At 45.1% G+C, this 26,704-nt stretch overlaps 1 protein-coding gene across 3 annotated transcripts in view; it reads right to left on the reverse strand.

The window, feature by feature from the left end:
- Positions 1 to 5,827: 5,827 nt before the first annotated feature.
- Positions 5,828 to 26,704, reverse strand: part of ahnak (AHNAK nucleoprotein) — a 67,762-nt gene continuing 46,885 nt past the window's right edge. The window contains exons 5-6 of one of the 3 annotated variants that reach the window (XM_080183322.1): positions 19,974 to 26,061; positions 5,828 to 18,851 (exon numbers count right to left, since the gene is read on the reverse strand). In XM_080183322.1, coding sequence (XP_080039448.1) covers positions 7,264 to 18,851; positions 19,974 to 26,061 — 17,676 coding nt within the window. In that variant the 3' untranslated portion in view covers positions 5,828 to 7,263. Of the gene's footprint in view, positions 26,062 to 26,704 lie in introns of all 3 variants that reach the window. The other 2 variants (XM_080183319.1, XM_080183318.1) reach the window with 2 other exon arrangements.

Genomic DNA, 26,704 nt, shown 5'->3' on the forward strand with positions numbered 1-26,704 from the left:
TTCATTTCATGAAAGGTATGCTAATTCTTTTTGTTAGATAAGGTTTGTTTCAATAAAAACTTCCTAGTGATCAATAGAATCACACCTGGAGTGAATTACCTTATGCTCACACTAATGGCAAAATTCCCTCACAGATTGGAGACCTGCAGACCGCCCCCTCCCACCCCAAACACACACACACACACCGCCCAAATACCACTTGCGAACCACTTGTAATCACCCTGGGCATCCCTTGCCTTCCCTTCCCTTCCCTGGACTCTAGTCACTTACCTCACACCGGCATTCTGCACCCTGTACCCCTTTCAGCCACTGCAGTGCTGTGTCTGGATGGGCTGCTGAGCTGCTGGCTAATCAGATTGGCCGACAGCTCTCCAAGGCAGGTCTTCTGTCTTCTGTGATTAAAGCAAGCCCAAATGTTCCAGAATGGCCGTCCTGTTTTTGAACAAAAATGTCTTTACTGTTTACAGAACCCTGCAGCTTCAGTATTTTCCCAGGATCGATGCAGCACTTAACCACAGCAGTGTCTTATGGCAATACTAAAGGATATCTAGTTCTGAGATTAGCCCGCCAGTGACACAGCGGGGGTGGGGGGGGGGGGGGGGGGGGGGGGCGTGGGTGAGGAGTGGAATGTTCCTGTCCCGCCCGCCACGGAATCATAGCGGGTGGAACATGGCCTGCACAAAGGTCTGTTGGCCTTGGGTGGGATTTCCTGGTCTTAGAGTGAGGGAAAATCCCACCCTGGGTCTCCACAGTCCTGAGTTCTTGCCTGATTGATACGCTGATGAAAATCCACCCCACACACACACACACACACCCCCCTCAACTGCACCGCGACCTTTCACTCAACCCCAGACTCTCTCCCTCCTGATATTGGCTGGAATCCTCCAGCCTTGCCCGTGGCCAGGATTCTCTAGTCCCGGTGCAGTGAATGGAATTTTGGCCAAGCACCAAATTCCCCATTGTCACCGTCAGCGGTGGTGAATGAGATAGGAGAATCCCGGCCATTATCTCAGGGATTAGCCGCCTGCCTCATGACTCTCATTTCCCTCTGTATTTTTGATGCTGTGCCTCAGTGGGAATGATCGTGAAACAACATGGATGAGTCAGAGTCACTTGATCCTATGCTCCAAATTGAATCAGCCTGCTTAGTTGATTGAGTTAAGTACTGTGTTTCCGAAACTTGTGCCATATCGCTGTTCAATGTTTTATGGAATGGGACTAATTTAACATGTCAGCTATAATTCTATAAACATAACAGTTCCCCAGACAGAACAGGAAGGTTCCAAGATGGAGCTCAATCAGGGATTTGCTGACTTAGCTTGCCTCACTTGGGAACAAGCACTGTGCTCTGCGCTACCAGCTGGAAACGTGGAAGCCTCTGGATGTCAGGCAAAAACAGTGATGCCAAAGGCAGTTAAGTATCCTTGAGACACTCATATCCTAGGAATCCACGGGAGTCATTATCCTGGCACTTTTTAAAACTAATTCATTGGACATCAGCATCGCTGGATGGCCAGCATTTATTGCCCATCCCTGGTTGTCCGAGGGCAGCTGCAAGTCAACCACGTTGCTGTGGCTCTGGAGTCACATGTAGGCCAGACCAGGTAAGGATGGCAGATTTCCTTCCCTAAAGGACATTGGTGAACCAGATGGGTTTTTCCGACAATTGACAATGGTTTCACGGTCACCAGTAGATTCTTAATTCCAGATTTTTTACGTTGAATTCAAATTCCACCATCTGCTGTAGCGAGACTCAAACCTGGATCCCAAGAACATTAGCTGAGTTTCTGGGTTAATAGTCTAATTACGCCATTACAAATTGTGCCAGGGTCTGGGGGTGTAGCAAGTGAATATTTGTTTCAAGAAGGGTGATAAGATTATGCCAATTAATAATAGACTGTTTGGTTTAATATTAGTCAAGGATAAATTCTTAGACTCTGGTTTAATATTAATCAAGGCTAAATTCTTAAACTCCGTTGTTCAAGATTGACTTAGCGAGCGTTGGAAATGCGAGGGGTAATTGAGGTTAAATTTAATGGAGTATTTTGAAGAAGTGCCCATTTGAGTAGATGCTGTGGGTGTGGAATGTGTGGACTTTCAGAAGGCATTTATTAAGTTAACTCTCAGGAGGCTAACCTAGAAAGACTCAGTATTGTGACAGGAAGTGTAGCCAATGTGATTGGAGGAGGGGTTGACTGAGAGGAAATAAAAGGGTTAGGGTCAATGCTTGTTGTCTAAATTGGAGAAGGATTGAAAGTGGTGAGATTTGGGGGGTGGGGGTGGAGGTGTTGGGAGGGGGTGTGAGGGAGGGAGGGAGGGTTAACTCCTTGGGGAAGCTGCGGAAGACTGCTCAGGGCACCATTGCGGCAAGCTCTCGAATCACCCAGATCTCGATCTCCTGTCACCCAGCTCCCTCCCCCCACAGACATTGCCACCCTCCCAACCCCATCGTCAGCAACAGTGTAACCCTCCCCACCCCCAGCCTTCCCACGGCAACACGGGTTGCCAGCATCGGTACTCTCCCAATGAATTCCCCCATCACGACCTCTTCCTCAGCCCCATCCTTTGCCAATCATCCCCCCCTTACAAACCTCTCTTTGCCTCCCCGCTGCAGAGCTGCCCCCACTTGTTGTTCCCTCTCTACAGAACTCCCATCATTGCTCCCCCCCCACCCATCATAGCACCACCCTGGCACTGTTATGTTGCCTGGTGGGCACTGCCAGGATGGCACTCTCACATGGGTCCTGCCCCTGATCACCCAAGGGCTTCAATGGCCTTCGATTCCACACCACTGCCCCCCATCTCCCCCCCTCACCTGGTATAGCCGTCGTGTCTGGTCCCTGTTGGTGGGGACCAGCAAGAGGGAAACATCTGGGAGGCTGAAAACACAGTATGAAGTCTCACAAAACCAGATTAAAGTCCAACAGGTTTATTTGTAGCAAACGCCACTAGCTTTCGGAACCGAAGGAACAGCCAGTTTGCTACAAATAAACCTGTTGGACTTGAACCTGGTGTTGTGAGACTTCTTACTGTGTTTACCCCAGTCCAACGCTGGCATCTCCCCATCATGGCTGGAAACAGCCATGCCAGACATGTTAATGTCATGTCAATTTGTAAACTGTAAGCGTGAGAAGTTTTAGGTAGCTCATTACAGACAATGCATGGCTTAGATTCATCAGAATTATGTCAAATGATGGGAAACTCTAAGTAAGGAGGGGGAGGGGACTGTAATGACTTCAGTCAGGCCATTGAGATTGGCCTATTGGAATATGAACTCCCTAATTAAGGAGGCGGGTGTCCCTGGAAAGGGAGCACGCTGTGTCCGAGGGCACAGTTTGATGCCTTCTGTGCCCGCTGGGCACCGCAGAGGCTGGGTTAGAAATAGAATCAGAGAAATCCTACAGTGCAGAAAAAGTCCCATCGAGTCTGCATCGACCACAATCCCACCAAACCCTACCCCTGTATCCCTATATATACCCGCTAATCCCTCTAACCTACGCATCTCAGGACACTAAGGGGCAATTTTAGCATGGCCAGTCAACCTAACCCGCACATCTTTGGATTGTGGGAGGAAACTGGAGCACCCGGAGGAAACCCACGCAGACATGAAGAGAATGTGCAGACTCCACACAGACCCAAGCCGGGAATCGAACCCAGGTCCCTGGAGCTGTGAAGCCGCAGTGCTAACCACTGTGCTACTGTGCCGCCCTAGGGGTGTATTATTGACCCTTTTAATCACATTTTAATTTGACGTTTTAAGTTTCCTTTCCACATTGATTTTTGCTTCGGGCGGTTCCCCTCCTTTTATGGGAGCTGCCCTTTTTGATTTTTGCCCAGAAGTTAAGTTGATTTTGTTTATTTGATTGGATGCAGGAAGATGTCCCTGATTGGTGGACCAATCAGGGAGTCTTTTCCTTGTATTTAATGGAGAGTGTCGGTTCCTCTGGCACTCCCGAAGGTAGACTGCTGACTGCTAGCACTCTGTGTACTGCTGTTGGAATTGTAAATAAGGGAGTTTAGTGAAGGAACTTCTTCTGAAGACTTATTACAGACGCTTAGCTATATTGGGACCATTTCCAAAATACAACGTGGCTATTTGTATCTTTTTTAATTATCAAGAGTTTTGTAAGGGAAATGCTATTTCCTCTGGTTAGGAGTCAACATTGAAGGGACATAAATTTAAAATGATCATTGTAGCGAGGAAAAAAATTGGGATATCTTTTTAACGCAGAGGGTTGTTGAAGCGTGGAATATAGTTAAGCAGGGACACTTGTATCTTGGGAAATGAAAATTGCGTAAATAGTTCACAGAATTGTTATAGTGCACAAGGTCATTTGGCTCATCATTTTCGTACTGGCACTCCAAATGAACATCATGATTTAGTGCCATTCCCCAGCCTTTTGCCCATATCCCTGTTCATTGTTCCTTTTTGCACAGAATTTACATAGAATCCCTACTATGCAGAAGAAGGCCATTCAGCCCATCGAGTGTACTGATTGTCCGAAAGAGCATTTTAACCAGGCTCACCACCCACCCTATCCTCATAATCCTGCGCATTTACTTTGGCTAATCCCCCCAACCCCCACATTCCTGGAAACTAAGGGGTAATCTAGCATGCCCAGTCTACATAACCTACACATTTTTGATACTGGGAGGAACTGGAGCATCCGGAGGAAACCCACAAACACATGGGGTGAACGTGTAAATTTCACACAGTCACCCAAGGCTGGAATTGAATCCAGGTGCCTGGTGCTGTGGGACAGCAGTGCTAACCACTGTGCAGCCCTTGTTCAGATAATCATCTAATGCCCCCTCAAAAGCATTTAGTCGACCTGCCTCCACCACATTTCCAGGTGGTGCATTCCAGACCCGAACCATTTGTTGAGTGAAAAGGATTTTTATTGCACCACATTTGCTTCATTTGCTAATCACTTTAAATCTGCTCCCACTTGTTCCCAATGCTTTTACGAGTGGGAACGGTTTCTTCCTGTCTACTCTGTCCAGTCCCCTCATGTTTTGAACATCTCTGTCAAATCTCCTCTTAGCTTCCTTCTCTCCAAAGAGCACAGTCGCAACCTCTCCAATCTATCTTTGTAACTGAAGTTTCTCATCCCTGCACCCTCTCCAATGCGTTCACATCCTTCCTGTAGTGTGGCGGTCAGAACCGTACACAATTCTCCAGCTGAGATCCAACCAAATGGCCCCCATGTTGTACATTTCACTGCTTTTACATCAACAGTATCTCAGATGTACATAACCCATTCATGTAGCATGTTGTGCTGCCTGTTGTAAAATGAAATATCAGATGTGTTTTAATTTATTTTGAAGTGTTGATCTTGCACACAAAGAATTTTCAAAAATGCAATTCACAGTATGTGGTCTAAGAGGGGCCAGGTTTGGCAAACAGTGGTGCAGTGGGGGAGGAGTGTGCGTGCGGAGGCGAGCTGTTTGGAAGGGGCCGCTTCAATTCTCGGGGACAGCAGAGCAGGACGAGATTTTCCTGGGTTTCCCAGCCGCCTGGGGCGGATTCAGTGGGACTTTCCATTGACAGCGGTAGGACTAGAAGATCCTGCTGCTGGCCCGTGGTGGGGCACTTCCCGCCTCTGAGAAACATGCCACAGGCAGGCCAGAGAATCTCACCAATCCCCATTCCAATATTGTTCTAAATCACACACGCACACACACATATTCCACCATAACTCACTAAATTCTGGGCCCTGCTGCAGTTGTTCTCTTCGCACTTCAGCCCACAGTTCCTCTTACTCAAATCAAAGATTACTCTTTTCTTAATATGGATAAAAACTGAGAGACAGAGACAAGGCCAACCTTTAGGGTAATGAACAATTTATTTGATTTTTACAAGGTACACACTTGTCTTACATTCCCATTGTCTACTGTTTGACATAAAAGTGCGGACAGAATTATGAGGAAAAGTTCTATTAACAACACTTTTGAGTGGAACAAAAAAAAATAGACCAAGCAAAGTCATGATTTTCTTGTAATTAGTTGAAAAAAAAGAAAGTGTTTGCTATGTTACTGGGAGTATTGGTGCTATCTGTGGACTCAAGACAAGGCAGTATTTTATTGCAGTGCTCTCGTATTCGGCCGTTTAATGCTAGTAAAACAAATATTACGGGCTCCTTTGCTGAACAGCAAACTTCCATCAGACCAGCCAATCCACTCTGAAATTTCTACACGAGGCAATGCGTTTATGAACCAAGTCGTACTGCTGGGAGGGAAGGGGAATGGCGGGGAGCAGAGGGGAGGACATGTAGATGGACTATATGAGGTGCAATTAAATTGGATATTTAATTTAGTGACTCATACGTTTTAATATTGCATTTTGCTCCAAAGTATGCGGTTGGGCATTGAGTAATTTCCCCAGGACTTGACCTCTTGTGGCTTTGAGAGAACGGACACAGGGATAATAGATTACAGCAGCACCTCCACAAGATAAGATGGGTGGGGCGGGGGGGAGGGCAGTGAGTTGGGGAGAGAGAGAGACAGAGAGACAGGAGGGTGGCATTAACATTCACAGTGGAAAAAGGCCCTGACTAGATCCATAGACAACAGTTACACATTTCACAAAGCAGAAGAATTTAAGCTATCCAGAACAGATTGCTTTTTTTTTGCCATCCTCTTAATTTACAGGGAAAGAACGCTCCCAAAACTCATTGCTGTAGGACTTTGGCAATACGGCATTGATCACTGGACGAATTTAGTCTGTTCTCGCCATTGCCAGACTTTATATGGATAGGATGGCGTCTCTTTGTCTAAAAGACAGCTTAAACTCTTCCTCTCCAACTGTCTTTGCATCGGTCTTGCTCAAATCATTAATCAGTAAAACCTCTCATAGATTAGCTGCAATTCCATTGAATAAAATAAGCTAGCGAGAGAGCACCAGTGATTACATGTTTTAACACCTCCATTTTACCAGTATATGAAAATAACAAACCACTACATAGAAAATGTAACAAAATAGTTTTTTTTCTGCTAGTAGGCTATTGCTTTCAGCTCATAGTAATAGAACTTTAGTTTTGTTGTAATAGCTGGTACAGAAGTGTACTTGAAATACCTGCAGGTCAGATCTGACTATGATTCAATCACTTGCATTGTAAAAAAAACAATGGCTCAACACTTAAATATCCCATTCTATTTTTGACCTGCCAATGAGATAGGCACTGGACCCCCATGTCTCGGCTTATCTGTTAAAAGTAATGCAGTTAAATTTCTATTTACAAGGACTCGATTTTATTTACAGAATTATTCTTTGTTTTTGTTGAGACTTACTTCTACCTTAGGAAGGCGGAACCCTGTCCTGGATCCACTCTCGTTGCTGGATGAGGAGGACAGGCGGGACTTTTTGGAAACTAGAGATATTCCACTGCCCTCTCCTGCTGCCTCGCCTTCACCAAGCGTGACCTCGTAGGAGCCCTTTGACTTAGCCCCGAAGCCTCCGAATGTTCCAAATTTCAGCTTTGACTTTTTGCCTTTTGCGCCCACCGCCCCTTCTCCAAACTCTAGTCTGCCCTTGGGGGAACTCGGTGAGCCTTCGTGCTCATCGCTCAGAGATGACGATCTATGACGTTCTGACTTCTTGCCTTTAAATAATGAGAAATCTAGTGTGCCTGACTTCCCTTTTGGGGAAGTGCTTATATCCAGTCCAGAACCTTTCCCAGAAGCTGCCATTTCTCCTCCCTCCACCTCAACATCACCGAATCCCAGGCTACCCTTTGAGCCCTTAATGTCAATCTTTGGCCCTGATACACTGAATTCACCTTCTGCTCCTTCAATACTACTTTTCCCTTTAGACTTAGAAAAATTAAATTTGGGCAGCTTAATTTTGCCTTTTTTCACCTTGACCCCTGAACTTTCCATCTCACCCTCTGGCAGGTTGACACTTGCTTGTGGTCCTTTAATGCTGACACTTGCACTTTGTGACTGATCTGAAACACTGACTCCCGTTGCCATTTGTGGTCCTTCTAAACTCGGCCCCTTTACTTGAAATTGAGAGTGCTTGAATTTGGGTATTGTCATTTTATCCAGTGGAACGTCAAGGTCAGCTATTGTTGCTTTAATATTTGGCCTTACATCAGGAGCTTTCACATCAAGCTCTGGACCTTTCACATCACCTTTGAAACCAGAGGTCCCAACACCTTTTATCGTAGGGCCTTCTGCACCAAACTTCACATCAGTGGTAGGGATTTTCACTTCAGGGCCCTTTACTTTAGTACTTAGGTTCACATCTGGTACACCAACATTTATGTCTCCCTTCATGCCACCCTCGAGCTTTGGTTCAGAAAATCCTACATTAGCTTTTGGTACATTAAATTCAACACTGGGACCTTTTCCTTTTAAACCACCAAAGTTGATGTCTGGTGTATCCATTTTCACATCTGGCCCTTTAATGTCTACTTTAGGGCCTTTTATGTCAGTATTTATATTTGGACCAGAAAGATTAGCAGCCAAATTTCCTTCTAGTTTAGGTCCCTTCCCATTAATGTTGAAATCAGGTGCAGAGACCCCTTTCATCTCAATTTGAGGCATCTTTAGCTTTCCTCCTCCACCTTTAATGTCAATATCTGCAGCACCAAGATCTATATTAGGACCTTTCACATCCATATCTGGTCCTTTAAAGTCTCCTTTGATATTTGGGCTGGAAATATTGACATCACCTTTTAGTTGTGGATTCTTTAAATCTAGGTCCAGTTTAGGTGCTGAGATGTCAACTGATGGCATTGCAATCTGGGGGACTTTGAATTTACCATCAGCGTTGATGCCCACATCAGGTGTCTCAAGATTCACATCTAAACCTGGTGTCTTAAGATCGCCCCCTATCTTTGGTGCATTAATGCCGAAATTCAGATCAGAATCTTTAGAACCGGAAACATTAAATTCAGGCATCTTCAACTTTCCTTCTGCACCCTCGAAATTGACACCTGGTGACTTAAAGTCCAACCCTCGTCCTTTCACGTCTATTTTAGGTGCTTTGATGTCACCTTTTAGATCAATGTCAGATGAACAGATCTTGGGTCCTGAAAGTTTCAATGATGGCATCTCAAAACCTGATCCTTTCACTTTAGCAGCATAACCATCAATGTTTACATCAGGCGCACCAATTTTGATATCTGCCGCAGGTACGTTAATGTCACCCTCTAGCTTTGGCCCTGAAAGATCTGCCTTTGGAAGACTGACAGCAACATCCATATCTGGTCCTGTAGCTTTGGTGTCTAGTTTAGGCATGTTCAACTTTCCACCTACACCCGACGTGTCTAGGTTTATGTTTGGCCCTTTGATACCACATTGCATTGTTGGGTCAGATACAGTAACATCACCTTTAAGATTTGTCCCTTTCAAATGCAGATCTGGAGCGTCAATGTTAATATCAGGTCCTTTAATTCCACCTTCTAATTTAGATGTATTAATATCAACGTCCACACCTGAGCCTTTGAATTTCGGTCCTGAAATGTTGAACTTTGGTTTCTTCATTTTCATTTTTAATTTGCCCTCTGGTTTATCAATGTCAACATTTGGAGCATCAACATCAAAATCTATTTCTGGTCTCTTTACGTCAATTGTTGGTCCTTTTACATCTCCTGATACTTCACCTTTCAGATTTGCACCCTTTAAATTAATATCCAAATTTGGTTCAGGCATTTTTGGCGTCTTGATGTTCACTGAAGGCAATTTAAATTTCGTGCCTTTGGCTTTGAAATCAGGTCCTTCCATATCAACGTCTGTGTTGACATCTATTCCTGGTGCTTTGATGTCAACATGTGGACCTTTCATATCTGCAGTTGCAACATCAATGTTAGGCGCTTGTAGGTCTCCTTCAATCTTTGGACTAGGTAGTTCACCTTTGAATTTTGGTGATGCCAGGTCAAACTCGACATCTGGAAATGACAGCTTCATTTTTCCAAATCGTGGTTTCTTTACTTTGGATGGCTTGATGTTCAGTTGTCCATCAGATGATCCAAGGCTTACATTTAGATCTGGGGACTTCATATCTATATCTGGCTTGGATAAATCAAGGTCACTCTTTGGAGTAGTCACTTTCACGTCTCCTGCAGGCTTCTTTGATTTGATATTGAATCTAGGCATTTTAAATTTGCCCTTTTTACCCTTGGTGCTAATGTTCAAGTCTGGTGAATCAACATTCAAATCTACATCTGCACCAGATATGTCCAGAGATGGAGCATTTATGTCTCCTTGTGGTCCTTTAATTCCAAATCCAAATTTTGGTTTCTTTATTTTTGGCATTTTCAGGTGTGCTTCCTGACCATCTACATCAATTCCAGGTGCACTAACATCAAGACTTAAATTTGGAGATTTAACATCAGCACTACCTTCCAGATTTGGCCCCTTCAAGTCAAAATTCATTTCTGGGGAAGATATATTGGGAGCTGAGATGTCCAAAGAAGGCAATGAAATCTTGTGCCCATTTCCTTTTGCATCAGGGCCCTCAATATCTATTTTGGGGCCTTTAAGATCAACATTTGGGCCTTTTATGTCACCATCAATACTAATGTCAGCAGCAGCACTGCCACCAGGACCTTTAAACCCAAGATCAAAATTCCCTGGTTTAATTTTGGGCATTGAGATGTTAATGCCTGGCATGTGAAATCCCGGGCCTTTGACATCACCACGAGCATCCACATCCATCTCAGGAACATCAACCCCACCTTTAATTTTTGGTCCAGTTATATTAACATCTTTGTCAGGAAGGGTGGCATTGATGTCCAGATCAGGTCCTTCTAATTTAGATCCACCCATTTTGAAAGTGGGCATTTTAATTTTTGGCATGCGGAACTGTCCGTGGGCACCCTCCAACTCAACATCTGGAGTTTCTACATCAATCTTTGGACCTTTAATTTCTCCCTCTATATTTGGCGAAGAAATGTCAATATTCTGATCGCCCTTTACTTTGGGACTCTTGAAATTCAAATCAAACTCGGGAGCTTTAATATGTGGAAAATGTATCGAAGGCATAGAAAACGTTGGTCCGCTTCCTTTAACATCGGGACCTTCAATATCTACTTTGGGGCCTTTAATATTCAGATTTTGGCCTTTGATGTCGTGTTCCATTTGAATACCCGGGACTTCAACATCACCTGACAGTTTTGGACCTTTGAGCTCTAAATCCAAATCAGGCTTTGGGATCTTTAATGCAGAGATACTGAATCCAGGTTTTTTAAATTTAGGGCCTTGGAGGTCACCATCTAGACTAACATCAGGGACGTCAACATCACCTGACAGTTTTGGACCTTTGAGCTCCAAGCCAAAGTCAGGCTTTGGGATCTTCGGTCCAGAAATATGGAATTCTGGCATTCTAAATTTAGGGCCCTTGATCTTACCAGAACCTCCTCGAACATCTAGATCCACATCAGGCACATCAACACCACCTTCCATCTGAGGTCCAGTTAGTTTGGCATCTCCCTCAGGAAGACTGGCATCAATGTCTACATCTGGTCCTTCCAATTTAGGGCCACCCATCCCAAACTTGGGCATTTTGAATTTGGGCATCTGGAACCTCCCACTGGGACCTTTAATGTCAGCCGCAGGAACATCTACATCGACCTTGGGTCCTTTGATCTCACCCTGTATATCTGCAGAAGGAAGGTCTATATCATGGTCGCCTTTCAGATTTGGGCCGTGAAGACTCAAATCAAGGTCAGGAGTCTTGATTTTTGGCATAGTTATGGAAGGCATTGAAAACTTGAGGCCGCTTCCTTTGACATCAGGTCCCTCAAGGTCAACATTGGGACCTTTAATGTTCACATCTGGGCCTTTGAGATCCGTCCCCAGATTTACATTGGGGACGTCAACGTCACCGCTCAGTTTTGGACCTTTGAGCTGTACATCCAATTCAGGTTTCTTGAACTTGGGTCCTGAGATATTAAAGTCTGGCATTTTCAATTTAGGGCCCTTGATCTTACCAGATCCTCCCCCAACATCTAGATCCACATCAGGCACATCAACACCACCTTCTATGTGAGGTCCAGTTAGTTTAACATCTCCCTCAGGAAGCTTAGCATCAATGTTTACATCTGGTCCTTCTAATGTGCCCCCACCAATTCCAAATTTGGGCATTCTGAATTTGGGCATGTGGAACTTCCCACTGGGACCCTTAATATCAGCCTCAGGGACATCTACATCGACCTTTGGTCCTTTGATCTCACCCTGTATATCAGCAGAAGGAAGGTCTATATCATGGTCACCTTTCAATTTTGGGCCTTTTAGTTTCAAATCAAAGTCTGGAACATTGACACTGGGCAAATTAATGGAAGGCATTGAAAACTTGAGGCCGCTCCCTTTGACATCAGGTCCCTCAATATCAGCCTTGGGACCTTTAATGTTCACATCTGGGCCTTTGATGTTTGCATCCAGGTTAACATCAGGGACGTCAACATCACCTGACAGTTTTGGACCTTTGAGCTGTACATCCAATTCGGGCTTCTTGAACTTGGGTCCTGAGATATTAAAGTCTGGCATTTTCAATTTAGGGCCCTTGATCTTACCAGAACCTCCCCCTACATCTACATCCACATCAGGCACATCAACACCACCTTCTATCTGTGGTCCAGTGAGTTTGACATCTCCCTCAGGAAGATTAGCATCAATGTTTACATCTGGTCCTTCTAATGTGCCCCCACCAATTCCAAACTTGGGCATTTTGAATTTGGGCATGTGGAACTTCCCACTGGGACCTTTAATATCAGCCTCAGGAACATCTACATCTACCTTGGGTCCTTTGATCTCACCCTGTATATCGGCAGAAGGAAGGTCTATGTCATGGTCACCTTTCAATTTTGGGCCTTTTAGTTTCCAATCAAAGTCTGGAACATTGACACTGGGCAAATTAATGGAAGGCATTGAAAACTTAAGGCCACTTCCTTTGACATCAGGTCCCTCAAGATCAACACTGGGACCTTTAATGTTCACATCTGGATCTTTGATGTTTGTGTCCAGATTAACATCAGGCACATCAACACCACCTTCTATCTGAGGTCCAGTTAGTTTGACATCTCCCTCAGGAAGATCTAGATCTGGTCCTTCCAGTGTTCCCCCACCCATTCCAAACTTGGGCATTCTGAATTTGGGCATGTGGAACTTCCCACTGGGACCTTTAATATCAGCCTCAGGAACATCTACATCTACCTTGGGTCCTTTGATCTCACCCTGTATATCTGCAGAAGGAAGGTCTATATCATGGTCACCTTTCAATTTTGGACCTTTGAGTTTCCAATCAAAGTCTGGAACATTCACACTGGGCAAATTAATGGAAGGCATTGAAAACTTGAGGCCGCTTCCTTTGACGTCGGGACCCTCAAGATCAACATTGGGACCTTTAATGTTCACATCTGGGCCTTTGAGATCCGTCCCCAGATTTACATCGGGGAGATCAACATCACCGCTCAGTTTTGGACCTTTGAGCTGTACATCCAATTCGGGTTTCTTGAACTTGGGTCCTGAGATATTGAAGTCTGGCATTTTCAATTTAGGGCCCTTGATCTTAGCAGAAGCTCCCCCAACATCTAGATCCACATCAGGCACACCAACACCACCTTCTATTTGAGGTCCAGTTAGTTCAACATCTCCCTCAGGAAGATTAGCATCAATGTTTAGATCTGGTCCTTCTAATGTGCCCCCACCCATTCCAAACTTGGGTATTTTGAATTTGGGCATGTGGAACTTCCCACTGGGACCCTTAATATCAGCCTCTGGGACATCTACATCTACCTTGGGTCCTTTGATCTCACCCTCTATATCAGCAGAAGGAAGGTCTATATCGTGGTCACCTTTCAATTTTGGGCCTTTTAGTTTCCAATCAAAGTCTGGAACATTGACACTGGGTAAATTAATGGAAGGCATTGAAAACTTGAGTCCACTTCCTTTGACATCAGGACCCTCGATATCAACAGTGGGACCTTTAACGTTCACATCTGGACCTTTGAGATCCGTCCCCAGATTTACGTCGGGGACGTCAACGTCTCCGCTCAGTTTTGGACCTTTGAGCTGTACATCCAATTCGGGTTTCTTGAACTTGGGTCCTGAGATATTAAAGTCTGGCATTTTCAATTTAGGGCCCTTGATCTTACCAGAACCTCCCCCAACATCTAGATCCACGTCAGGCACATCAACACCACCTTCTATCTGAGGTCCAGTTAGTTTAACATCTCCCTCAGGAAGACTAGCATCAACGTTTAGATCTGGTCCTTCTAATGTGCCCCCACCCATTCCAAACTTGGGCATTTTGAATTTGGGCATGTGGAACCTCCCACTGGGACCTTTAATATCAGCCTCAGGAACATCTACATCCACATTAGGTCCTTTGATCTCACCCTGTATAGCTGCAGAAGGAAGGTCTATATCATGGTCACCTTTCAATTTTGGGCCTTTTAGTTTCCAATCAAAGTCTGGAACATTCACACTGGGCAAATTAATGGAAGGCATTGAAAATTTGAGGCCGCTTCCTTTGCCATCATGTCCCTCGATATCAACATTGGGACCTTTAATGTTCACATCTGGACCTTTGAGGTTCGTGTCCAGATTAACATCAGGCACATCAACACCACCTTCTATCTGAGGTCCAGTTAGTTTGACATCTCCCTCAGGAAGTTTAGCATCAATGTCTAGATCTGGTCCATCTAATTTACCCCCACCCATTCCAAACCTGGGCAGTTTGATATGCGGCATGTGGAACTTCCCACTGGGACCTTTAATATCAGCCTCAGGAACATCAACATCGACCTTTGGTCCTTTAATCTCACCCTGTATATCAGCAGAAGGAAGGTCTATATCATGGTCACCTTTCAAATTTGGGCCTTTAAGACTCAAATCAAGGTCAGGAGACTTAATTTTTGGCATTGTTATGGAAGGCATTGAAAACTTGATGCCACCTGCTTTGACATCAGGTCCCTCAATATCAGCCTTGGGACCTTTAATGTTTACATCTGGGCCTTTGATGTTTGCGTCCAGATTAACATCAGGGACATCAACATCACCTGAGAGTTTTGGGCCTTTGAACTCCAAACCGAAATCAGGCTTTGAAATCTTCGGTCCAGAGATATGGAAGTCAGGCATTCTAAATTTAGGGCCCTTGATCTTACCAGAACCTCCCCCAACATCTAGATCCACATCAGGCACATCAACACCACCTTCTATCTGTGGTCCAGTTAGTTTGACATCACCCTCAGGAAGCTTAGCATCAATGTTTACATCTGGTCCTTCTAATTTACCCCCACCCATTCCAAACCTAGGCAGCTTGAATTTGGGCATGTGGAACCTTCCTTTAGGAGCTTTAATATCAGCCTGAGGAGCATCTACTTCGACCTTGGGTCCTTTGATCTCACCCTGTATATCTGCAGAAGGAAGGTCTATATCATGGTCACCTTTCAATTTTGGGCCTTTTAGTTTCCAATCAAAGTCTGGAACATTGACACTGGGCAAATTAATGGAAGGCATTGAAAACTTGAGGCCACTTCCTTTGACATCAGGTCCCTCAAGATCAACACTGGGACCTTTAATGTTCACATCTGGACCTTTGAGATCCGTCCCCAGATTTACATCAGGGACGTCAACATCACCACTCAGTTTTGGACTTTTGAGCTCCAAATCCAAATCAGGCTTTTTGAATTTGCCACCTGAAATATTAAATTCTGGCATTTTAATTTTTGGTCCCTTGATCTTACCGGAACCTCCCCCAACGTCAAGATCAACATCAGGCACATCAACACTCCCTTCAATCTGGGGTCCGGATAGCTTAACATCTCCCTCAGGAAGATTAGCATCAATGTCAAGATCTGGTCCTTCTAATTTACCCCCGCCCATTCCAAACCTCGGCATTCTGAATTTGGGCATGTGGAATCTTCCTTTGGGAGCTTTAATATCAGCCTCAGGAACATTTACATCAACCTTGGGTCCTTTAACCTCACCCTCTATTGTTGCAGTAGGGAGGTCTATATCATGGTCACCTTTCAATTTTGGGCCTTGAAAACTTAAATCAAGGTCAGGGGTCTTTATTTTTGGCAGAGTTATGGAAGGCATTGAAAACTTGAGGCCGCTTCCTTTGACATCAGGTCCCTCGATATCAGCCTTGGGACCTTTAATATTCACATCTGGGCCTTTCACATTAGCATCCAGATTAACATCAGGGACGTCAACATCTCCTGAGAGTTTAGGGCCTTTGAGCTCCAAGCCAAAGTCAGGCTTTGGGATCTTTGGTCCAGAGATATTAAAGTCTGGCATTTTCAATTTAGGGCCCTTGATCTTACCAGAACCTCCCCCTACATCTACATCCACATCAGGCACATCAACACCACCTTCTATCTGTGGTCCAGTGAGTTTGACATCTCCCTCAGGAAGATTAGCATCAATGTCGATATCAGGTCCTTCTAATGTCCCCCCACCCATTCCAAACTTGGGCATTCTGAATTTGGGCATGTGGAACTTCCCACTGGGACCTTTGATATCAGCCTCAGGAACATCTACATCCACCTTGGGTCCTTTGATCTCACCCTGTATGTCTGCAGAAGGAAGGTCTACATCATGGTCACCCTTCAATTTTGGGCCTTTTAGTTTCCAATCAAAGTCTGGAACATTGACACTGGGCAAATTAATGGAAGGCATTGAAAACTTGAGGCCGCTTCCTTTGATATCAGGACCCTCAAGATCAACATTGGGTCCTTTAATGTTCACATCTGGGCCTTTGAGATCCGCACCCAGATTTACATCATCAACATCACCGCTCAGTTTTGGACCTTTGAGCTGTACATCCAATTCGGGTTTTTTGAATTTGGGTCCTGAGATATTAAAGTCTGGCATTTTCAATCTAGGGCCCTTGATTTTGCCTCCTCCAACATCCAGATCTAGATCAGGCACCTCAACAGCACCTTCAACCTGAGGTCCAGCTAGTTCGACATCTCCCCCAGAAAGATTAGCATCAACGTCTAGATCTGGTCCTTCTAATTTACCGCCACTCATCCCAAACTTGGGCAGTTTAATATGCGGCATGTGGAACCTCCCGCTGGGACCTTTAATATCAGCCTCAGGAACATCTACATCAACCTTAGGTCCTTTGATCTCACCCTGTATACCTGCAGAAGGAAGGTCTATATCATGGTCACCTTTCAATTTTGGGCCTTTTAGTTTCCAATCAAAGTCTGGAACATTGACACTGGGCAAATTAATGGAAGGCATTGAAAACTTGAGGCCACCTCCTTTGACATCAGGTCCCTCGATATCAGCATTGGGACCTTTAACGTTCACATCTGGGCCTTTGACATTCACATCCAGATTAACATCAGGGACATCAACATCTCCTGACAGTTTTGGGCCTTTGAGCTCCAAACCAAAGTCAGGCTTTGGGATCTTTGGTCCGGAGAGATGGAAGTCTGGCATTTTCAATCTAGGACCTTTGATCTTACCAGAACCTCCCCCAACATCCAGATCTACATCAGGCATATCAACACCACCTTCTATCTGTGGGCCAGTTAGTTTAACATCTCCCTCAGGAAGATTTGCATCAACGTTTAGACCTGGTCCTTCTAATGTGCCCCCACCAATTCCAAACTTGGGCATTTTGAATTTGGGCATGTGGAACTTCCCACTGGGACCTTTAATATCAGCCTCAGGAACATCTACGTCGACCTTGGGTCCTTTGATCTCACCCTGTATATCTGCAGAAGGAAGGTCTATGTCATGGTCACCTTTCAATTTTGGGCCTTTTAGTTTCCAATCGATGTCTGGAACATTGACACTGGGCAAATTAATGGAAGGCATTGAAAACTTGAGGCCACTTCCTTTGACATCAGGTCCCTCGATATCAGCCTTGGGACCTTTGATGTTCACATCTGGGCCTTTGATGTTTGCATCCAGATTAACATCAGGGACGTCAACATCACCTGACAGTTTTGGACCTTTGAGCTGTACATCCAATTCGGGCTTCTTGAACTTGGGTCCTGAGATATTAAAGTCTGGCATTTTAATTTTAGGGCCCTTGATCTTACCAGAACCTCCCCCAACATCTAGATCCACATCAGGCACATCAACACCGCCTTCTATCTGAGGTCCAGTTAATTTGACATCTCCCTCAGGAAGATTTGCATCAACGTTTAGATCTGGTCCTTCTAATGTGCCCCCACCAATTCCAAACTTGGGCATTCTGAATTTGGGCATGTGGAACTTCCCACTGGGACCTTTAATATCAGCCTCAGGGACATCTACATCGACCTTGGGTCCTTTGATCTCACCCTGTATATCTGCAGAAGGAAGGTCTATATCATGGTCACCTTTCAGTTTTGGGCCTTTTAGTTTCCAATCAAAGTCTGGAACATTGACACTGGGCAAATTAATGGAAGGCATTGAAAACTTGAGGCCACTCCCTTTAACATCAGGTCCCTCGATATCAGCCTTGGGGCCTTTGATGTTTGCATCCAGATTAACATCAGGAACGTCAACATCACCTGACAGTTTTGGACCTTTGAGCTGTACATCCAATTCGGGCTTCTTGAACTTGGGTCCTGAGATATTTAAGTCTGGCATTTTAATTTTAGGGCCCTTGATCTTACCAGAACCTCCCCCAACATCTAGATCCACATCAGGCACATCAACACCACCTTCTATGTGAGGTCCAGTTAATTTGACATCTCCCTCAGGAAGATTTGCATCAACGTTTAGATCTGGTCCTTCTAATGTGCCCCCACCAATTCCAAACTTGGGCATTTTGAATTTGGGCATGTGGAACTTCCCACTGGGACCTTTAATATCAGCCTCAGGAACATCTACATCTACCTTGGGTCCTTTGATCTCACCCTGTATATCTGCAGAAGGAAGGTCTATATCATGGTCACCTTTCAGTTTTGGGCCCTTTAGTTTCCAATCAAAGTCTGGAACATTGACACTGGGCAAATTAATGGAAGGCATTGAAAACTTGAGGCCACTCCCTTTAACATCAGGTCCCTCGATATCAGCCTTGGGGCCTTTGATGTTTGCATCCAGATTAACATCAGGAACGTCAACATCACCTGACAGTTTTGGACCTTTGAGCTGTACATCCAATTCGGGCTTCTTGAACTTGGGTCCTGAGATATTTAAGTCTGGCATTTTAATTTTAGGGCCCTTGATCTTACCAGAACCTCCCCCAACATCTAGATCCACATCAGGCACATCAGCACCGCCTTCTATCTGAGGTCCAGTTAATTTGACATCTCCCTCAGAAAGATTTGCATCAACGTTTAGATCTGGTCCTTCTAATGTGCCCCCACCAATTCCAAACTTGGGCATTTTGAATTTGGGCATGTGGAACTTCCCACTGGGACCTTTAATATCAGCCTCAGGAACATCTACATCGACCTTGGGTCCTTTGATCTCACCCTGTATATCTGCAGAAGGAATGTCTATATCATGGTCACCTTTCAGTTTTGGGCCTTTTAGTTTCCAATCAAAGTCTGGAACATTGACACTGGGCAAATTAATGGAAGGCATTGAAAACTTGAGGCCGCTCCCTTTAACATCAGGTCCCTCGATATCAGCCTTGGGGCCTTTGATGTTTACATCTAGATTAACATCAGGGACGTCAACATCACCTGACAGTTTTGGACCTTTGAGCTGTACATCCAATTCGGGCTTCTTGAACTTGGGTCCTGAGATATTAAAGTCTGGCACTTTCACTTTAGGGCCCTTGATCTTACCAGATCCTCCCCCAACATCTAAATCCACATCAGGCACATCAACACCACCTTCTATCTGAGGCCCAGTTACTTTGACATCTCCCTCAGGAAGATTAGCATCAATGTTTACATCTGGTCCTTCTAATGTGCCCCCACCCATTCCAAACTTGGGTATTCTGAATTTGGGCATATGGAACTTCCCACTGGGACCCTTAATATCAGCCTCAGGAACATCTACATCAACCTTGGGTCCTTTGATCTCACCCTGTATATCTGCAGAAGGAAGGTCGATGTCATGGTCACCTTTCAATTTTGGGCCTTTTAGTTTCCAGTCAAAGTCTGGAACATTGACACTGGGCAAATTAATGGAAGGCATTGAAAACTTGAGGCCACTTCCTTTGACATCAGGTCCCTCAAGATCAACACTGGGACCTTTAATGTTCACATCTGGGCCTTTGAGATCCGTCTCCAGATTTACATCGGGGACATCAACATCACCGCTCAGTTTTGGACCTTTGAGATGTACATCCAATTCGGGCTTCTTGAACTTAGGTCCTGAGATATTAAAGTCTGGCATTTTCACTTTAGGCCCCTTGATCTTACCAGAACCTCCCCCAACATCTAGATCCACATCAGGCACATCAACGCCACCTTCTATCTGAGGTCCTGTTAGTTTGACATCTCCCTCAGGAAGATTAGCATCAACATCTAGATCTGGTCCTTTTAATGTACCCCCACCAATTCCAAATTTGGGCAGTCTGAATTTGGGCATGTGAAACCTACCACTGGGACCCTTAACATCAGCCTCAGGAAGATCTACATCCGCCTTGGGTCCTTTGATCTCACCCCGTATATCTGTATCAGGAAGGTCTATATCATGGTCACCTTTCAATTGTGGGCCGTGAAGACTCAAATCAAGGTCAGGAGACTTGATTTTTGGCAGAGTTATGGAAGGCATTGAAAACTTGATGCCTCCTCCTTTAACATCAGGTCCCTCAATATCAGCCTTGGGACCTTTAATGTTCACATCTGGGCCTTTGACATTCGCATCCAGATTAACATCAGGGACGTCAACATCACCTGAAAGTTTGGGGCCTTTGAGCTCCAAACCAAAGTCTGGCTTTGGGATCTTTGGTCCTGAGATATGGAAGTCTGGCATTTTAAGTGAAGGGCCCTTGATCTTTCCAGAACCTCCCCCAACATCAAGATCCACATCAGGCATATCAACACCACCTTCTATCTGTGGGCCAGTTAGTTTAACATCTCCCTCAGGAAGATTTGCATCAACGTTTAGATCTGGTCCTTCTAATGTGCCCCCACCCATTCCAAACTTGGGCATTCTGAATTTGGGCATGTGGAACTTCCCACTGGGACCTTTGATATCAGCCTCAGGAACATCTACATCGACCGTGGGTCCTTTGATCTCACCCTGTATATCTGCAGAAGGAAGGTCTATATCATGGTCACCTTTCAATTTTGGGCCTTTTAGCTTCCAATCAAAGTCTGGAACATTGACACTGGGCAAATTAATGGAAGGCATTGAAAACTTGAGGCCACTTCCTTTGACATCAGGTCCCTCGATATCAGCCTTGGGACCTTTAATGTTCACATCTGGGCCTTTGAGATCCGTACCCAGATTTACCTCGGGGACATCAACGTCACCGCTCAGGTTTGGACCTTTGAGATGTACGTCCAATTCGGGTTTTCTGAACTTAGGTCCTGAAATATTAAATTCTGGCATTTTAATTTTAGGGCCCTTGATCTTACCAGAACCTCCCCCAACATTTAGATCAACATCAGGCACATCAACACCACCTTCTATCTGAGGTCCAGTTAATTTGACATCTCCCTCAGGAAGATTAGCATCAATGTTTAGATCAGGACCTTCCAGCGTACCCCCACCCATTCCAAACTTGGGCATTTTGAATTTGGGCATGTGGAACCTCCCACTGGGACCTTTAATATCAGCCTCAGGAACATCTACGTCGACCTCAGGTCCTTTGATCTCACCCTGTATATCTGCAGAAGGAAAGTCTATATCATGGTCACCTTTTAATTTTGGGCCTTTTAGTTTCCAGTCAAAGTCTGGAACATTGACACTGGGCAAATTAATGGAAGGCATTGAAAACTTGAGGCCGCTTTCTTTGACATCAGGACCCTCAAGATCAACATTGGGACCTTTAATGTTCACATCTGGACCTTTCAGATCCGCACCCAGATTAACATCAGGGACATCAACATCACCGCTTAGTTTTGGACCTTTGAGCTGTACGTCCAGTTCGGGTTTTTTGAACTTCGGTCCTGAGATACTAAAGTCAGGCATTTTCACTTTAGGGCCCTTGATCTTACCAGAACCTCCCCCAGCATCTAGATCCACATCAGGCACATCAACACTACCTTCTATCTGTGGGCCCGTTAGTCTGACATCTCCCTCAGGAAGATTAGCATCAATGTTTACATCTGGTCCTTCTAATGTGCCCCCACCAATTCCAAACTTGGGAATTTTGAATTTGGGCATGTGGAACTTCCCACTGGGACCTTTGATATCAGCCTCAGGAACATCTACACTGACCTTGGGTCCTTTAATCTCACCCTGTATATCTGCAGAAGGAAGGTCTATATCATGGTCACCTTTCAATTTTGGGCCTTTTAGTTTCCAATCAAAGTCTGGAACATTGACACTGGGCAAATTAATGGAAGGCATTGAAAACTTGAGGCCACTTCCTTTGACATCAGGTCCCTCGATATCAACACTGGGACCTTTAATGTTCACATCTGGACCTTTGAGATCCGTCCCCAGATTTACGTCGGGGACGTCAACATCACCGCTCAGTTTTGGACCTTTGAGCTGTACATCCAGTTCGGGTTTCTTGAACTTGGGTCCTGAGATATTGAAGTCTGGCATTTTCAATTTAGGGCCCTTGATCTTACCGGAACCTCCCCCAACATCAAGATCAACATCAGGCACATCAACATCACCCTCTATCTGTGGGCCAGTTAGTTTAACATCTCCCTCAGGAAGATCAGCATCAATGTTTAGATCTGGTCCTTCTAATGTGCCCCCACCCATTCCAAACTTGGGCATTCTGAATTTGGGCATGTGGAACTTCCCACTGGGACCTTTAATATCAGCCTCAGGAACATCTACATCCACCTTGGGTCCTTTAATCTCACCCTGTATGTCTGCAGAAGGAAGGTCTATATCATGGTCACCTTTCAATTTTGGGCCTTTTAGTTTCCAATCAAAGTCTGGAACATTGACACTGGGCAAATTAATGGAAGGCATTGAAAACTTGAGGCCACTTCCTTTGACATCAGGACCCTCAAGATCAACATCGGGACCTTTAATGTTCACATCTGGGCCTTTGAGATCCGTCTCCAGATTTGCCTTGGGGATGTCAACATCACCGCTCAGTTTTGGACCTTTGAGCTGTACGTCCAGTTCGGGCTTTTTGAACTTGGGTCCTGAGATATTAAAGTCTGGCATTTTTAATTTAGGGCCCTTGATCTTACCAGAACCTCCCCCAACATCTAGATCCATATCAGGCACATCAACACCACCTTCCAGCTGAGGTCCAGTTAGTTTGACATCTCCCTCAGGAAGATTAGCAGCAATGTTTAGATCAGGTCCCTCCAGCGTTCCCCCACCCATTCCAAACTTGGACATTTTGAATTTGGGCATGTGGAACTTCCCACTGGGACCTTTAATATCAGCCTCAGGAACATCAACATCTACCTTGGGTCCTTTGATCTCACCCTGTATATCAGCAGCAGGAAGGTCAACATCATGGTCACCTTTCAATTTTGGACCTTCAAGACTCAGATCAAGGTCAGGAGACTTTATTTTCGGCATAGTTATGGAAGGCATTGAAAATTTGATGCCATCTCCTTTGACATCAGGCCCCTCGATATCGGCCTTGGGACCTTTAATATTCACATCTGGGCCTTTGATGTTTGCATCGAGATTAACATGAGGGACGTCAACATCTCCTGACAGTTTTGGGCCTTTGAGCTCCAAGCCAAAGTCAGGCTTTGGGATCTTTGGTCCTGAGACATGGAAGTGTGGCATTTTAAGTGTAGGGCCCTTGATCTTTCCAGAACCTCCTGCAACATCTAGATCCACATCAGGCACATCAACACCAGCTTCTATCTGTGGTCCAGTTAGTTTAGCATCTCCCTCAGGAAGATTAACATCAATGTCTCCATCTGGTCCTTCGAGTGTCCCTCCACCCATCCCAAACTTGGGCATTCTGAATTTGGGCATGTGGAACTTCCCACTGGGACCTTTGATATCAGCCTCAGGAACATCTACATCGACCTTGGGTCCTTTGATCTCACCCTGTATATCTGCAGAAGGAAGGTCTATATCATGGTCACCTTTCAATTTTGGGCCTTTTAGTTTCCAATCAATGTCTGGAACATTGACACTGGGCAAATTAATGGAAGGCATTGAAAACTTGAGGCCGCTTCCTTTGACATCAGGACCCTCAAGATCAACACTGGGACCTTTAATGTTCACATCTGGGCCTTTCAGATCCGTCCCCAGATTTACCTTGGGGACGTCAACATCACCGCTCAGTTTTGGACCTTTGAGATGTACGTCCAATTCGGGCTTCTTGAACTTAGGTCCTGAGATATTAAAGTCTGGCATTTTCACTTTAGGCCCCTTGATCTTACCAGAACCTCCCCCAACATCTAGATCCACATCAGGCACATCAACGCCACCTTCTATCTGAGGTCCTGTTAGTTTGACATCTCCCTCAGGAAGATTAGCAATGTCTAGATCTGGTCCTTCTAATTTACCCCCACTGATTTCAAAGCTGGGCAGTTTGATATGCGGCATGTGGAACCTCCCACTGGGACCTTTAATATCAGCCTCAGGAACATCTATGTTGACCTGGGGTCCTTTGATCTCACCCTGTTTCTCTGCAGAAGGACGGTCTATATCATGGTCACCTTTCAATTTAGGGCCCTTAATGTTCAATTTAACATCTGGGACAGTCACACTGGGCATAGTTACAGAAGGCATTGAAAACTTCAACCCCCTTCCTTTTACATCAGGGCCCTCAATATCAGCCTTGGGACCTTGAATACTCAGATCTGGGCTTTTGAACTCATCCCCAAGATCAACATCAGGAACATCAACTGCCCCCGTCAATCTGGTTCCTTTGCCATCTAAATCAAATTCAGGTTTTTTGATTGTGAAACCGGAGATATTGAATTTTGAACCTTTGATATCACCGTGCAGATTGATGTCAGGTGCGTCAACATTATGTTCCAAGCTTGGACATTTCTGCTGCAGATTAATATCAGGCTTTGTCATCCTGGTTGTAGAGACACCTAACGCAGGCATTTCAAAGGTAGGGCCTGTGATACCACCCGCCACTTTAATGTTAGGGGCATCAACACCATCGGTTGATTTTGTGCCATTGACATCCAGATCAAAATCAGGTGTTTTGATTGTGCGTCCTGAAACACTGAATCCTGGCATTTTAATCTCAGGCCCTTTGATTTCACTGACACCCCCTCCTATCGCGTGTGTTTGAATGCCACCTTCTATCTTTGGTCCAGACAGCTTCAGGTGTGTCTCAGGCAATTTAGTACCAATGTCTACATCTGGTCCTTCTACTTTTGCCCACTTACTCGTAGCTTGGGCATTTGGAATTCCTTTTCCATCAGCATCTGAAACATTGAAGTGTGCTGTCTTCATTTTGATATTTAATTTCCCATCTTGCGCATTGAATCCTGAACCATCAAGCTGCACTTTCGACGTCTGAACATCAATCTTTGGACCTTTCAAATCATCACGATTTCCAGATACATTAAGATCGGCATCAACCTTAGGAGAAGAGAATTCTGTTTCTGCTCCACTCGTGCTGATATCAACAACCTTACCTTTCACAGTTACCTTTGGGACCGTGACATCAAGTTCTGAAGTCTGCACTGCCCCTCCTCTTCCTGCTATATTGATCTGCGGCATGTGGAACGTAGCCTGACCCTGCTCTGTATCCGGCCCAGTTACCTCTATGACTTTCGTTTTCACAATGTGCATCGTGTGTGTCGTCCGTTGGCCATCCGTTTGAAATTTCAGACCTTCAGTACTTGGGAGATTAACATCTACATCCATCTCTGGCGCATCCAGTTGCTCCGATCTCTCAATGGTGACTTGCTCGAACCTTGGAACTTTTATTTTAAATTCTGGATCCTGGATGTCCACGTCTGTTACGACCGTTGGGCCAGATGTATGAATTGTGCGTGTGATAACCTTTCTGGTGATATGCACATTGGAAGATCTGTCACCTTGATCTGATGCCTCTACACCATCTTCTGACTTCAGTCGCGGCTTGATTTTTGTTCGGAAAATCCTCTGATAGTCTTCATCGTCTCCACTCTAGAAAAAATATTAAATCTTTTGTCATATCCAGCTTTGTTTTTATTTAAGAGAAATTCTCATTCAGCACAGTAAAGTCTTAGTGTCAGGCCTGTGCTGAGCTAGCTAGTTTGGTAGTATGAGATCTCAGGAGCGAGTAAACTGTCAACCAGAATATCTATTTTGGACCTGGTCCTGTGATTCTGCTGAAAAGAGCAAGGCCGGCATTCTCCCCAAAAAAATTCTCAAAGCTCCCAAAAAAATGGGAGTAAATCTCGCCAAATTTTTTTGCATGATTTCCAGAATGAATCTCTGACACTCTGTACATCACGAAGTGTCCAAGTGGGATTCACTCTGGAAATCTGGGGGCTGAGCGGACCACTGCGCGGGGGCTGATCTTCCAGCGCCCACCCACTTGCCGGCTTCCAGATTGCTGGCCCTGCAAACCGCTCCCCTCACCGTCTCCCGATCGCCAGTCCTGATTGCCCTCATTCCCTCCCTTCTTCACTTTCTCTGGCAGCATGGCAGTGGTCATCCCTCCACCCCCAAAAGGCCTCTGCCCCGTGCTACTGCTGTGTGCCACTGTCAGATGCTTGGTGGGTGGTGCCAGGATACCCTTGGGTAATGCCAGGGTGCCTGGCTGGTACTGCCCAAGGGGCACCCC

Source organism: Carcharhinus amblyrhynchos, unplaced genomic scaffold (genome assembly GCF_965287045.1).
Source record: "Carcharhinus amblyrhynchos unplaced genomic scaffold, sCarAmb.v2.hapA chromosome_245, whole genome shotgun sequence".
NCBI lineage: Eukaryota > Metazoa > Chordata > Chondrichthyes > Carcharhiniformes > Carcharhinidae > Carcharhinus > Carcharhinus amblyrhynchos.